The sequence below is a fragment of the Stegostoma tigrinum genome, chromosome 3, assembly GCF_030684315.1.
Source record: "Stegostoma tigrinum isolate sSteTig4 chromosome 3, sSteTig4.hap1, whole genome shotgun sequence".
NCBI lineage: Eukaryota > Metazoa > Chordata > Chondrichthyes > Orectolobiformes > Stegostomatidae > Stegostoma > Stegostoma tigrinum.
Window position 1 is genome coordinate 65,216,776 of NC_081356.1, and position 16,379 is coordinate 65,233,154.

General features: G+C 39.3%; 1 protein-coding gene across 2 annotated transcripts in view; it reads left to right on the forward strand.

The window, feature by feature from the left end:
• LOC125450743 (protein prune homolog 2-like) overlaps positions 1-16,379 on the forward strand; it is a 362,196-nt gene that overhangs the window by 66,897 nt on the left and 278,920 nt on the right. For both annotated transcript variants that reach the window (XM_048526831.2, XM_048526833.2), the window contains exons 2-4: positions 3,136-3,240; positions 12,595-12,797; positions 15,602-15,795. In XM_048526831.2, coding sequence (XP_048382788.2) covers positions 3,136-3,240; positions 12,595-12,797; positions 15,602-15,795 — 502 coding nt within the window. The remainder of the gene's footprint in view (positions 1-3,135; positions 3,241-12,594; positions 12,798-15,601; positions 15,796-16,379) is intronic.

Below are 16,379 nucleotides of genomic sequence, written 5' to 3' on the forward strand. Positions count from 1 at the left end.
ACACGTCACTGTTTGCTTCCTGACCTACAGATATCTCTGCTTAATTGACGTCAGAATCTTAAAATTCTCTTGCTTGGTTTCAGGTTTCTTCATGTTTTGCTCCTTTTTATCTCAGTAAATGTATCTAGCTTCACACCCCTCCAATTTGCCTTTTCTCTAGTTTTACCTTCTTGCATATATTCATTTTTTAAAATCAGTCTGCATGGGTTTCCTTGTTATTTGTTCCCTAGGCCCTGGACTATGGAATTCCCTCACCAGATCTTTCCATCCCTCTTCCTGTCTTTCATCTTTAAAAATACTCTTGGCTCTTTGACCGAGCTGTTTATCACTTGTTGTAATGGTCCCCTTTTAGTTCAATGTCAAGTTTTGTTGGATAAAACATGGTGAGGTGCCAGGGACATATTACAATTTAAAGGTTCTATATACGTATATAGGTTTTTCTTGTTAAAAGCATAGAGGATAATCATAGTTGAAGTGTTGGTAACTTTGGCCTGATTTCAAACAAGCATTCTTAACAAAAACTTTCTGGAATGTGATGATTCACTCAGTAGAATTTCAAACTCTCTGCTTTTGTCTGATGGCACCAGATGTTTGTTTCCAAATTCCAACAGTAACTTACTGCACCAGGTTTGAACTGACTGTATCCTCTTCTCCAATATTTTCTAAATGTGGATTAATTTACTTTTGGTATATGCTTGAAAATACACAATTTTTAAGACTACTTTTTCTCACATGTTTTTAGCATTTAGCAGATGTGAAGTTGCAAGAGAGAAAGAAATGCACATACATCTGATTGTTCATGGATTTTTAAAATTCACTTGTGAGATGTGGACATCATTGGTTGGCCAGCATTTATTGCCTGTCCCTAGTTTCCCTTGACAAAGTGGTAATGACCTGCTACCTTGAACTCTTGCAATTTTTTTATAGAGCCAGAGGCGTTTAGGGAAGGAGTTCCTGGATTTTTGACCCAGTGACAGTGATGTATTTCTATGTCAGAATGGGAAGTGATTTGGAGGCAAATGTGCAGATTGGAGGTCCTCCTTGTATCTGCTGACCTTATCCTTCTAGATGGAAGTGGTGGGGAGTTTGGAAAGTGCTGTTTAATGATACTTAGTGAATTTCTGAAGTGCATCTTGTAGGTAATAGACAATGCTACTCCTGGGAGTCAGTGATGAAGGGAGTGCATGTCTGTACAATGTATTTTCTTACCTTTAATGAATGTAAGCAATTGAGTGGTTCTCCACACAAAAAAATCATTAAATTATGCTACAGTTGTTTAAGGCTGTGATTATCCAGCATGTGAAGTATTCTGTTCAGTTCTCAACACTGCATCCTAGGAATTTGATATTGGGACTAAAAAAAATTGAATTATATTGAAAATAAGACAAAGCACAGTCTCTTTATGGAATTATGATGGGGGTGAATGTGTTCATTGGCATGGACTAGTAACAAACTAAGCTTGTGTCCCTTCGAGAATGGAAGATTAAGCAGTGATTTAACTAAGATGGTGATGATTGATAGGGTGGGTAGGGGAAACTCAGAACAGACTTCATAACTTAGTGAGAGCGAGCCTGGTAGTGATATCAGGAAGCATATTCTCTCACAGGGCATTGAAAACCTTGAACAGTCTCCTCCAAAATGATTCTGAGTGCACATAAATTGAAAAATTCAAAACCGAGGTTGGTTGATTGTGTTAGGATGCTCAACCAAAGTGAGTAAGTAGATTAAGGTACAAATCATCCAGGATCTATGTTTTGCATTTTGTTTACTTTTGTTCCCATGTCAATATCTGGAAATTTAGCTAGTTTGTACTTCATATTGACCAGGCATCGCTCCAATATGAAAATGGACCCGATTCGAGTCACCATGTCAAACCTCATTCACAGATCTGCAGACAATGAAGGAAGTTGTCCAAAAACTTGGATTGTTTTTTTCTTCTTTATTGCAAATTTGTACTAGGAAAAGTAAAGAAGTATTATGCATAAATTTCCCCTTAAGAATTTTTCACTTTTATTCATCTGACCTTAAAATTTTTCTTTCAGCTGCCTGTCTTGGACTGCTTGAATAACTTTGCCTGTTCGGACTGATCACCCTTCTTTCTTTTTCTGACTGTGCACTCCACTTGACTGCTAAAACTGTCCTCTACTGCATATTCTTCAACACAGCTCCATCTTTATTTTTGCCAGTAGTTAGCTTGTGCAATCTCCTACACAATCGATGTAATTCAGTGACTTTCTCTACAGCAGAGCTAAAAATCACTACTTACGACATTGAGGCATAGCTCTACCTGTCTTGCAACGCTCATATTCACTGACATTTGAGTGTGTGAGTGATATTGGGAACTGCAGATGCTGGAGAATCCAAGATAATAAAGTGTGAAGCTGGATGAACACAGCAGGCCAAGCAGCATCTCAGGAGCACAAAAGTTAATGTTTCGGGCCTCGACCCTTCATCAGAGAGGGTCTAGGCCTGAAACGTCAGCTTTTGTGCTCCTGAGGTGCTGCTTGGTCTGCTGTGTTCATCCAGCTTCACACTTTATTATCTTCACTGATGTTTGGTTCAGTTTCTCCTTTCTGAACTCCTGTTTGGCAACTCTGGAACTGCCCTAAGTAACATGGTGAAAACCTTACCATAACCCCTTCTATTGCTGGTGTAGAATTGAATGTTGACACCTACCAATTCTTCAAACTGAGTGTGCTCCGAATATTTGATTTCACAGAGAACTCTGGCTTGCTCAGTACAAAAGAGATGGATAAAACTAGAGGATTTAATCACATACTGTGCAGACAAGAACTTGGACTTGATACTGTCAAACTGGATATTGTGCAATCTCAGATTATATGAACTGAACTAATTATTATGGATTTTGAGAGTTTATTTTCTATATCCTAAATTGATGTATGTGATCATTACTTCAGTACAGTGCCAGTTATTAATCTGTCTCAATTGTTATCTCCAGTCTGCTCATTTTCCTGGAAGCTGATATAGTTATTTGATTAAGTTAACTCTGAAATGCTTTAAAATTAATTTATCCTGCACAATATTATTATATTTTTATATATGCTTGTGCAATATATTATACATACAATTGGACTTGGTTGCATGCAGTTCACTTTGGTTATGTTTATTTTACAGATGAGTGGGAATGATTTGCCCAGAGTTCATGTTGTGCTCGGTGACAACAAATGTGACCTGGATTCTGCTGTTTCAACTTTAGCCTATGCTTACTTCCTTTACAAGGTACAAGCACGGTGCAGAGTACACTTCTACAACTGAAAATAAAGTATTGTGTATACAAATAAAGACAGGAGTGATGAATTACAATGTAAAGTGAACTGATCATCTCCTGCACTGTAGCAGATAAATGGGCTAGATTTTCCAATGGTGTGAGTATGTCCAGCAGCTAGATTTTGGCTGAGGGTTGAGGGTGGTGTGTAGGATAAATACGTTGAATGCAAATCATAAAATGACAAACTATTTTGAAGTTACTAGAGCTTTGCAATCATTTCAATTGACAGTACAGGTGGAAGAGAACCCTTAAAGGAGAAATGCAACTTTTTTTCTGGCGTGTTTGTTAGGAATTTGACATCTAGATGGTGCTGTCACATCTTCAGGGGAGGCTTCAAAGCCAGTTAAATTCTTTTGAAATGAGATAACAAAGTGTGGGGCTGGATGAATACAGCAGGCCAAGCAGCATCTTAGGAGCATAAAAGCTGACATTTTGGAACGTCAGCTTTTGTGTTCCTAAGATGCTGCTTGACCTGCTGTATTCATCCAGCCCCACACTTTGTTATCTTGGATTCTCCAGCATCTGCAGTTCTCATTATCTCTGATCTAAATTTTTCTGAAGCCTAGTTACCATTGTCATGCCTAACAATTCACAAGAGTCAATTGTACTTTTTGCAAAGGATAACCAAGAGCAGTGAGCTAAATAGATATAGTATGGTAGCTCAGTTGGCTGGATTGGTGGTTTGCAATGTATAACACCACCAGTAGCAAAGGGTTCAATTCCCATGCTTGGTGAGGCCACTATAAGGTCCTGCCTTCCCAAGGTGTGGTGATCCTCAAGTTGAATTCACCAGCAGCTTCTCTGTTAGAGAGAGATGACCTATGGTGGCCTTCACTGCAGAGAGGGTGTAGTGTCGGGGTAATGCCACTGGACTGGTAATACAGAATCTCAGGCCAATATTCTAGGCAGAGAGTGAAACTTGAATTCAACAAGAAAAAATACCTGGAATAAGAGCTAGCCTGATGGTGATGATTGTTGAAAACAAAATCCAATTCATAAATGTACTTCTGGGGAGGGGCCATAGATAATCTCAAATTATGGACAGCTGAAGTGCACAAAATTAATTTACAACCTGAACAAGGTGGCATTGGAGTAGGGCTCCTGAACTGGAGCTTGTCTGCTCTGACAGCTTTTCCTGTCTGTTTTCTTTTATTTTTTCTGTTTTTGTTTTCTTTCTATACCTTTTACTCACACCAGTTGTCCTGAGCTTGGATGGCAGCAACGATGGCAGGAATCCAGTGTGGACTTTGAGCAAGCCCTTACTTACTTTTCCAGGACATGGCATCAAACTGTTGGCAGCTATGTTAGCGGAGGTGACCTTGGTGAGGTAGACCCAGTGGTGAGAGATGGTGCCTGAGGATGGGCAACTTGGTTGTTGGTCAGGTCTCGCGCTAGTGGTGACCAGATGGCTAGCAGAAGGGCATCACAGAGACAGCAACAAGGTGGGCCCAGTGATAATAAACATGACACTGATTTTGGTTGGCCTGGTATAGATGGTGGTGGTGGAGTATCATTCCAGGGGTAGAAGGTGGTGCCTGAGGATTAGCAACTTTGTTGATTGGGCTCGGTTTAGAAGGCGAAGTAGTGGAGGGGGAATGGTGGCACAGGCATCGTTGATGGTGATGAGCTGGCTTAGAACTGATTGACGCTCTTTAAGCTATATCTTTTATCCCCCCTTATTCTTAAATTATTCAAAATGCTGCCGAATCTTTATGACAAATAAAAGCTTTACACTGTCTTGTATCGTAGCATTCCTTTAAAATACATGTGACAATAATTCCTCCCACCCTTCTACCTTCCTCCTACCCTTCCACATTCATAACTGAGATGGCAAAGGGTGGGAAAAATAACTTGATTTTTGTGGAGTAGAGTTCTTTTCGCTTGGCATTCAGAGAGAGAACTGTTCTACTTCTGGCCTTGAACGTTTCTGTGGTTCTATTTTGAGAGGGATAAAAGTTCCAAAGTTGACAAGGGCTTCAAGCTACATCAGAAGGACCAAAATGCCATCAAAATGGGGTCGGCATTCCCGAGTACTGTCCGTGGAAATTTACAGGGTGAACGTCATGTTTAAATTACCCATGTCCACACCGCTCTGTGACATCACGTGATTACTGGCACAGGGTGCTTCCTAAATGTTGAGTTAAATCAGGAGGGGTCTGGACAGTCAAAGGTTGTGGCTGTTGCTATTCACTATGACATTTGGACGCAGTCCTTGGCAGTGAGGAGAGCTCCGAGCACCTCATTGGAACTCCTCACATTTGGTAGGAGGGTCCCCTGAAATGGCAGGAGAGGAATGACTTGGCTTTTGTGGAATGGAAGCTTAGATGTCAGCCACGGGAGAATAGCTGAAGGGAGATGAAGAAAGGGAAAAGTACTGGGGTGAATGGTATGTGGAAGTGGGTCTGAAGTGATTGGAATGAAACAGACGCCATCATTGTCTCCAGAGTCAGGAACAGCAGAAAGAGCAGAGAGAGCGAAATAGCCGATGAAATAGAAGAATTAATGACTAAAGGTCTTAAACACAGTGGTATTAGATTGTGGAATCCTTTACCAGCTCATGACCACGGAGGCAGCAACTAATATTTAACATTAAAGAATCTGGAGTTGTTGAAGAGAGTGGATTTTAAGGCCTGTCCTGTGTGGAGATCTCTTTGTTTCTGCTGTTCAGTTAATGGGTGGTCTCCTGGTTCTTGGAACGTTTTGGAGTTGTGGCAAACTTTATTGAATGGCAAAGGATGATGGTGAACTGAAATTACACCACGCTGGCTCGGCTCCAGTGTTAGTTGTCGTTTCAGGTGAGAGCGAGAATGCTCCAGTTATTACAGCCAGGCCTAGAATACTTGGCAGCTCCTGTTATTGCATGCATAATGACCGTTGTGATGATAAGGGCATCTATAAATAGAAGCCATTGCTTACAAGTTCTTTAGGTGATCCTGGTTTCCAGATGTCACTGTAATGAGAATTCAGTGATGTTACTTGAAGTATATGTATTCTAGGACCATGGTGGAAACTCAAGGACCTTCAGTTCAACTCATTCTCCAGACCAGATATTGTGAATAAATCTAGTCTTATTTTCCAGCATCTGGCCCATAATCCCCCTCAACCCTTTCAATTCATATACCCATGCCCTTTAAATGTTGTAATTGTGCCAGCTCTCTCCACTTCTTCTGGCAGCTCATTCCATACATGCACCACCCTCTGCATGAAAATGTTGGCCTTTAGATTTCTTTTAGATCTTTCCCCTCTCTCCTTAAGCCTAATTTTGGTTTCCCCCACACTTGGGGAAAAGACTCAGTCGATCTATCCTATCCGTACCCCTTGTGATTTTTATAAGTCTCTATCAGGCCACTCCTCAATCTCTGTTCCAATCTTTTCAGCCTCTCCCGATGGCTCAAACCCTTGAACCCTAGAAACTTCTTTGTAAATCTTTTCTGAACCATTTATATTTTCACAAGATCCTTCCTATAACAGGGAAACCGGAATACAGTATTCCAAAAGTGGCCTAACCAATGTCCTGTACAGCTGCAACATGATCTCCCAACTCCTATGCTCAATGCACTGATCAATAAAGACAAGCACACCAAACGCTGCCTTCACTATCCTTCTGTCTTGATGTCCCATTCAGTACTGACGCAAAGGCAGGAAATTCGTCATGGTTTCCAGCAGATCTCGGGGATAACGTTTGCTCAGGGGGTCCTGCCAGGGTATGTCGAGGGGATCCTCTGATATCAGCCTAGGTGTTTGAAAATGGTCAATCAGCCACTTAGGGCAGCCAGAGTCAGGATGTTGCCCACAAAAGGGGTAAATAACTGAATATTGGGCACCCCAACACCCATCTTGTCTCTCTGCTCTACTTGGTATTGATTTTCCTCCTGAAATGAGATGGAGGCAGATATAAAAGCAGATAAAAACAAGTGAAGGAAGATGTTACAGGCATTAGTGAGAGTGGTAGAGCATGAGCCTTGGTGGGAGATGGTACAGTAGGTGAGGCCCCAGAAGATGTTGATACTTCCATTGGCAGAGTGCAGAGATCATTGACCTTCTTTGTACAGTGCTGTGCATTCCTCGAGGTGGTTGAGCTGCTTTAACCCACATGGTAACCTTAGACTGATGTTGTGGCTTTCACTGCTGGGCCTGAGGGAAGAAGAAGCCCCATATCTACAAAAACCTCATTGATCAGGATTTCCCCTGCCTACAAGTGAGGTGTGAATCTCCCTGATTGCCACCGGGAACCATGGAAGGTAGCTGTGGACTGACTGTGCTTATCTGGGAGTGCAACAGTCCTTTAAAGATGTTGAGTGCAACAGACACTGGAGAAATCTGGGATATGTGCTTCAGGCAAGTTGTTCTGGGAATGGTGCATGGTAAGGTGGGGCTAAACTCTGCCATGATGGATGCTATAGGGGCAGAACAGGTGGTTAATGACATGAGTTTGTAAGATATGGCAAAAATCTCTCTCGACTTTAAGGTGGGAATCCCTCTAACTTATACTTAGTCATAAAATGTCAGATTCAGCCCAAGAATTGACAAGCCTGAGAATGTATATTTACACTTTTCTTTATACACTGATAGTTTGGTGAATAGTATTGAAGAATGAAATTTGTCCAGAAAATGTTGTATGTCATTCTTGTTCAATTTAAACATAGTGTAAAATAATTCAAAATTAGAACTAATGAACAGCATCCATATGGCTATCCAAGCATCATTATTCCTGAAGTGTCTCCGTTCAGTACTCCTCATCTGAGTGTTGTGCAGCTTGACTTAGTGGCATTCAGGATTCTATGTCAGTAGGTTGTAGGTTTCAACCCAAATCCAAGACTTGATCATATGGTAATTTTGAAATCCTGAGGGGGAAATAAGTGAAAATTGGTATGCTTGAATGGTAACTGAACACATCACGTCCTGAACAAATGCACTCCAGGGTCCTTTCTGATGAAGTGTCCTGACCCGAAACGTGAGCTTTCCTGCTCCTCTAATGCTGCCTGGCCTGCGGTGTTCCTCCAGCATAACACTGTGTTAGCTCCAACTCCAGCATCGGCAGTTCTTACTATCTCTCTTCCTACCTTGTTTTTTACACGTAGAGGAAAGATTCCAGCCAGTCTGCAATTCAAGGAATTGGTATGTTACTATATCAATGGAATGTTTATCAGCTATGATGCAGGTAATATAACTTAGGCTGGAGCTATAATGCAGTAGTAAGGATGATGCAGTTTTTAGATAAGATGTTAATCTAAGGGTTCTGTCATCTGTTTGAGATGACAAGTAATAGCTTAACACGAAAAGCCCTGACTAATTGTTATGATTTGTTGAAAATTGCTGCAGTGTTAGTCTACTTAGGAAGTGTTCAAATTTGAGGAAGTAGTCTATTGGGTATTAGGCAACATGGAATATTCTGAAGACCTGAATGGCATTACATAAATGTCGGTAAGATGGAGAAGGTGGCTAGTTGTAATATTGCTAGTGATCCAGAGACCAGAGACATGCTGGAACCCCGGACAGCCCACTTCTTTCTACTTCGCAAAATTCATAAAGCAGATGGTCCCAGTAGGCCCATCATATCAGCCTGTGCCTGCGCCACCAAGTTCATTTTCTCCTATATTGATTCGATCCTCTCTCGTCTTGCCTAGACCTTGCTCATCTACATCTGCAATTCCCTGCATGCCCTCCGTCACTAGGTCATTTCTGGGTCTATGGCCTTAACTGCCTCTGGTTCACCATTAATGTCAGATCCCTGTATACCTCCATTCCCCACCAGGATGGTCTGAGAGCTGTCGGCTTCTTTCTCAACTGGAGGCTTGAGCAATTCCCATCTACCACTCTGCTCTCCTTGGCTGAACTTGCTTTCTCACTGAACAATTTTTCTTTAATTCGACTCACTTTTGCCAAGTTAAAGGAGTGGCTATGGGCACCGGCACAGGTCCCAGTTATGCTGGTCTCCTTAGAAGGTATGTGGAACAACCGTTTTTCCAGTCCTACGTAGGCACCTCTCACAACGCTTTCATTCAGTACATCAACGACTGTCATGTTCCTGTCTAAACATTGAAAAATCTGTTAATTTTGCTTCCAGTTTCCACCCCTCCATAACATTTATGGTTCATCTCTGACCAGTCCCATTCCTTTTCTTGATCCCTCTGTCTCCATTGCAGGGAATAACCTCCCATCCACTGCGAAGCTGCTGACTCTCATAGCTACCTTCACCATAGCTCTACGCACCCCACATCCTGTAAGTGTTCTATCCCATTCTCCCAGTTCCTTCGCCCTTGTCATATCTGTTTGGATGATACCACCTTCTAAAACAGTGCAGCTGACATGGCTTTTCACCCACTGTGGTTGACAGGTCCCTCAACCGCATCTGACCTATCACCTGTGCTTCTGTCCTCTCCCCTTCCCATCACTCTCAACAGTGTGATCCGGTCCCCCTTGTCCTCACTTCTCATCCCACCAACCTCCGCATTCAAAGGATCATCTGCTGCCATTTCCGACAGCTCCAGCAGAATGCCACCACCACCTTCCCATCACTCCCTCAGTCTGCATTTTACAGGGACTGTTCTCTCAGGGACTCGTTAGCCCATTCCTTAATGACTGCCAGAACCTCTCTCTCCACCCATGATACTTACCAAAGTAACCACAGCACCTGCAGTGATTTGCTTCTGGAAACCTGCTGGTGAAAATCCCACACAGTAGCTTAGGGGCATTTAAAAGTCTGGCACGCTGTCGGTCTCAGGGTAAGATTCTTGCTTTGAGGCTTTTATGGAATGGATGCAACTGGCCTGGATTTTCAAGGACTGTTATAATATAGTAGTAATGGCCTTACACTGGGGCCACAAGGTCTAGGTTCATGTCTCCCTTACCATGGAGTTTCATGAAACAAATTGATTTTTTATGAAAGAAAACATATTTTATGAACGCCTTCCTAACCTTCTCTCTTTCCTTCTTGTTGAGGAATTGTGTTGTATGTGACAGTTGTTGCTCTCTGACCACCAGCCAACATTATTGAGCAGGTCACAGGGTGCTGTGAGGTGCTCAGTTGTTCTCAACTACATGTACTTGCAGAGACCCAACAATTGAAGGGGAACACATGTTAGAATGTTGACTTTTACCAGATGCCTTGAAATGGAGTTGTCATGCAAAGTGCTTCGCCATCGAGTGAAGTGTGAAGTGTAGGATGATCATAGTCCTGAGCTGTGACAACAACTACAGTTTTACCCACTCTACTCTCTTCATACTCTTGTCGGGAAGATGTTGTATAAAGTTGTTAGGGCCTGAAAGGGTTGAATAATGTCAATAAGGTATGAAGGGCCATTCTTCAGAGGAGCCAACCACTCCTCCAGTTCATCAGAGTTCTGTACAAGTTTGCCATGTAGCTGTTGCTGTACCTTTAAGTTGGGCCTGATATTCTGCAGAAGACGATTATGTACCTTAGATGTAATTAGCTACTAAATATCATGTAATAAATCTTGCCCCTGTATTGAAATCAGAGACAAATCTTTTGCCAAAGGATGCCCATGTGATGCCTTCCTCTCAAGTAATCAGCGATTTGACTGATAACAGCAGAAAAAGGATTGATAGCAGTGAATCTGCACATATAGTGTATTGGCTGTGCTGACGTGCAACATTTTAATTAGTGGGATCCATTGTCTCTTCTAAGGCAGAAGTAGCCAAGGTGGGAACAATGTGGAAAAAATCTGCTATTTTACGAAAACCACAATCTTTCAAGGAGAAGAAGGAAAAAAAAATTCAAGTCGGAAAACCGACTGAACCTTTAAACATTCAGCACCTCTAAACATTCAGCACCTCAAAAGCACACTGAGATTGTCGGCTTCTGTGAATGCAGTAGCCAGCAACATAAAGACCGTACGGGTAATAGACATATATTTGTAGCTGTAAAAGCTCAAATGAGTTGGAAACTGCAAAATATATGGAAAAGAACAACTGATGAAAAGATGAAGAGTCTCGCCAAAGCTGTAAGATGAAATGCCCAAATTGTAATTCTGGGATACAATAGTCAACATTGGACACATGATATGAGTTAAATCCCTGAGTAAGGTTGGAAAATTTTGTATTGTAAAAGCAAAATTCCAGGCATAATTAAAGAGAAATTAAAACAAGTCATAAAGCCCTGTTGGGCAAATCAGCATTGTTGTAAATGTTTGGAAAATTGAGAAGCTGTTCAGAAAAATATTTGTGAGAAAAGCGCACTTAAGGTAACTGTCAAAATAGCACTATAAATTTAATATTGAGCATGGAAAAGTTGAAGGCAGAAAAGTTAATTTGAAAGGTATTTTGAAGGTTAATAGACTTTTTATTGTTCAACTAAAATTATTTCCATAAGCTGCATTGTCAATGTGAAAACGTACAAAAGGTTTTAAGAAGAATCATAATGTAAATTCTCCAAAATGCTAAAAAGGATATATAAAATCATGGAGATGGGGGACCCAGTGTGATCATGTAAGCTTTCACCATTTTGTACACAAAATTAAAGGTTGTTTTACTCCAACTTAAACCCTTTTAGCGATAGAATCATAGATTGTACGGCATGGAAACAGACCCTTCAGTCCAGCTTGTTCATGCCAACCAGATATCCTAAACTGATCTTGCCTCACTTGTTAGCATTTGGCCCAGAACTCTCCAAATCCTTGCTATTTATTGTATCTATCCAGATGCATTTTTAAATGTTCTAATTGTATCCAGCTCCACTTCTACTTCTGGCAGCTCATTCAATATACGCATCACCCTCTGTGTGAAAATGTTGCCCTCTCAGGTCCCTTTTAAATCTTTTCCATCTGCCCTTAAACTTATGTCCTCTAGTTTTAGACTTCCGTGCCAAGGCAAAAAGACCTATGCACCCTATCTATATATCTCATGATTTTATAAACCTTTATAAGGTCACCCCTCAGAAGCTGGGTTTTGAACCTAGGCCTCCTGGTTAAGAGGTAAGGACATTACCACTGTCCATTAGAGGCCCCATTCTGACATTCACAGTCAAATTTCTGACTTCTGTTTCCTGTGTCTATTTGGCTACAGCACTATTTGGTGAGATCTATTCCAATGCCACATCGTTGGTTTCTGATGTTATCAAGTTAATGTTAAAATTGTAAAATGCACTTAAGTGGAAGTGGGAATAATTTTAGTAATTATGGTCTTAAAATGTGTGTACTACTGTCAAATTAGTTTATAACTTTCTGAGAGGAATTTCTTAGTTTCTAAACCTGTCAGGATTTTAGAGATTTAATAGGAGAAAGTGTATTCAAATTTTTTCAATTTAAAATATTGCCACAATTATACTGTATGCATTCCCTCTACAGACCCAATCAACTGATGATCTTTATGTGCCTGTTCTGAATATACAACGTTCGGAATTTCCTCTTCGCACTGAAGTTGTGCTGGTTTTGCAACAATTGAATATCCCAGATGATTCTTTAATATTCAGAGATGAAATTGATCTCCATTTCTTAAACAGAGAGGGGAAGCTGACTTTAACACTAGTTGATCATAATATGCTGACAAGGTACAGTAATTCAAAACTGTCATTTTCATTTAATATAATTTAAACAGGAGTTGATTTTGGTGTTCATTTATATGTCAAAGTTTTGGGTATTTTTGGCCTTTGATTATAAAAGGAGAGAAAATCTATTTATTCAACTGAATTGGGAGGCCCAGATTTTATTAATGCAATTGGATGACTCTGCCTGGAATGTGAGTGAGTGAACCGTTATTGCTGGGTCTATTTTCATTTTAGGTTTATAGCCTCTCATCTGAATAAAACTTGAACAATTTTTGGTGTCAATATTACTCCAGTTTCTTTAAAAGTGAAAGTTATTGACTTAATTTTTTTAAAATCTGGTAGTCAGAAATTCTTCTCTTGAAGCAGATACTAGCTCTCTAATAGAAACTTGTAATTTTCTGGAATTTTAAGTTGGTAATGGAATTAATTTTGCAGTTTATATTTGAAAAAAATACTTTTTCATTTGAAAAAGTGCAAATTTTAGAAAGATACACTTGGAGCATACCTTCCAAAAGGAAGACCTTTGGAGGTGATAATTTAGGCAAAATTAATAAATATCAATATTTATTTGAAACATCATTAACAAGCTAGAGTCTTCTAATAGGCAGAAGTAAGCTAAATGATGATTCACAATTATGCTTACAGCTCACACATTCATTACTGAAATGAGAGAATGTCGTTAATATGAATGGTGAAATTAGCAAGCATAACATGTACAATAATCATCTCGGAAAAAGGCAAAGCCATTCCTAATCACTTAATGAACAAGAAAAAAATTCAATGGCACCCTGATGATCACAATGTGTATGATATTTTTGATATACATGATAGCCACTTGTTTTACTTCAAATACACAATATTATTAAACCTTAATGGAGGGAGAGTGGAAATGTGTTTCCGTTTCTTAGGTGGGAAATCCAACTTTTAACTGTAATTCATTATTGGAATTACTCTGTCTGCAGGATATAACACCCAAGTATGCTTCCATTTCTTTTGTTGTGCTGATTCTTATGGGAATGATAATGGGGCCACATCCTATTCCTCCAAACCTGTCCCGTTATTGAAATCTTGCAGGGACCTGGAACTACTTTCTTTTTAATAAAGTAAATTCGTAATTTTGTTATTTACTAAAGGAGTGAAAACTGAAAATTCTGTAGTTTAAACAGGAAGAATTTTTATTATACAAGAGTCAAATGAAGCAAATATGAAACACCATCTTGGATAGCCACCTAATATTCGGAATCAACATACGCTAAATATGAATTAGCAGGTGAACTGTGATTAACTATAATCAAATAAATTGCAAATTACATAGATCTTACAAATTGATTTGACTATCTACACATTATATAAGTATTAACTCAATCGTAGAATTCTTTGAAATTTGTTTTTTTTTTCACAAACGATTTCAGCTGGAGTCATTGCAGAGCTTGTTCTAATCCTCAGCCAACTGCCACTAACCTTTAAACATATTGACCTTTAAAACCAAGCCCGAATTTCCAATTGAATCAATGAAATCCACAAATTAAGGAATTGGATAAGAATCTTTCTGTTTAATTTGGTATTAACTTTCCTGTAGCTAATGCAGAACCTTAGTGATCCAAACCTTAGGTTTTGGTATCAATATGGCAAGAGAACTCTTGATTTGAGTTTGTTCAATGATATAATTGTTCAGCACAATTTAATTTCCTTTCACTTGAGCAAATTTTCCAGGATTGGCTATAGCTGTTAAGTTGACCTGCCTGCTACACGTCAATGCCTAGAGCTCCCCAGCCCTCTTAAGTGAGGAAGTACGATGGCAGGGAAACACAATGGGTTGTAAAACCAAAATGGAAGTTGTGAAATGAAAGAGCTTGCATGGGTTTCATTTAATCAATACTACTCTCCATTTTCAAGCTTGCTATTCTCTTCTGGATGCTTGCCAATATTTTGATTACTAGGGTAGAGATTTATGGCTCATTGAGCTGAGCACTGTTTAATATTTAAGGTATTTCAACACTTCCAAACGTTTTTAATTGAGTAATGAAAGAGTTGCCCTTTTTGGGTAGCATTCTGCTTCCTACCGTCTTTTTTTATATAAGATGAAAACTCATGATGGCTAAGTAAAAACTAATGCTATTCATATAAGGCTTATGGATTATCTTCTTTTAACATCACTGAAATAACGAAATTTAAATGTTTCCACATTAATTAGTCAAATTCGTGGGAACAAATAGGTGTATGTTTCATTGAAAAATGTCCTTTAGTAGAGTTAAATGCTTAAATATTTGCAAAGGAATGATAGAATGAAGGTGCCATTTGAACAATAATTTGCATTATATGGCATCTTTTTTTTAAAAAAAGTGCAGCAATATTTAAAAGAAACACTCTTTTGATCTTGTGCACACTTAATAGGAAAACTTTATTTATTGGTACCACACAATACAGTTTTGTCCCATTAGTGATTTAATGTAATTTCCATTAGTTAAAGAAGCTAATTTAAACCAGTAGTGTCAAAGAGACAACAATTTCAATTTCGCAAATAATCTGTTTGGCATATTTAATATTTGGAATTAATTGATTAAGTAATGCACTGTTTACAGTATGGGGCTGATTTAATTTAACTGTGTGCTTGAATAAAGCTATGCAGGAAAATAGTTTGAACAATGGAGCCTGTAGGTTTGCTTTCTGTAACCAGAGTTTTGCAGAGTCAATCTGCATATTCCTAATTTTTTTAAATTTACAATTCTTACTTTTTGATTAGTTACTGTATGTCTGGAAACATGTAGACAATATAAATTACAGCCGGTACCTCTGATGTGTTTTAGTGATGATAAAGCACTTGAAACAGCTATTATCAAAATAATCGATCACCATGACTATCGTGAACAAGAACGATTCCACTCTACTCAGTGTGAAATTGTCCTGGAGCCAGTTGGATCCTGCAGCACCCTAATAGTTTCAGAAATTCTTCAAGAAGCTCCAGATTTGCTGAACGAACAATTAACGCATCTTTTCAGAGGTAAAAATAATTAATTCTGGTTTAGATCTAGTTGTTGGTAAATTATATTTGCATGGAACTTACTATCTATAAGATGTTTTTTCTTTGATACCAAAATCCATTTGAAAGAATGAGAATGCTGTAGTTTTATGTTCAGTAACCTGGATGGAATGGATAGCTCCATTGTGTTTCAGACAAGGTTCCAAGTTGCGTTTCTAGAACTGTGTCAGAAGGAGCCTTTTGGTTCTATGAAACAACCAGCCACTCCAGACAAGCTCAATTTGTACCCATAGCTCACTTGATTATTTCTGTACTTGAAAGAATTTCGGCCAAAATGTGTTATAGTGCATTAACATGACTGCAAAGCACCACTTCCACATTATGATCATACTATTAGATAGTATCAGATAGCCTGTCTGATTTTATTTATGAGAAGAGAATGTTTCGGGCAGGCCTAGTATTTATTACCGATTTCCAACATAGATAAATGAAATAATCCTGTTAATTGTGCTTTTGACACTCAACTATTAAAAACGCTTTCCCAACTGCTCTTGAAGGTGAGGCACACAAAGCGAGCAGAATTTGGTTTGTGGTTCAACTCGATT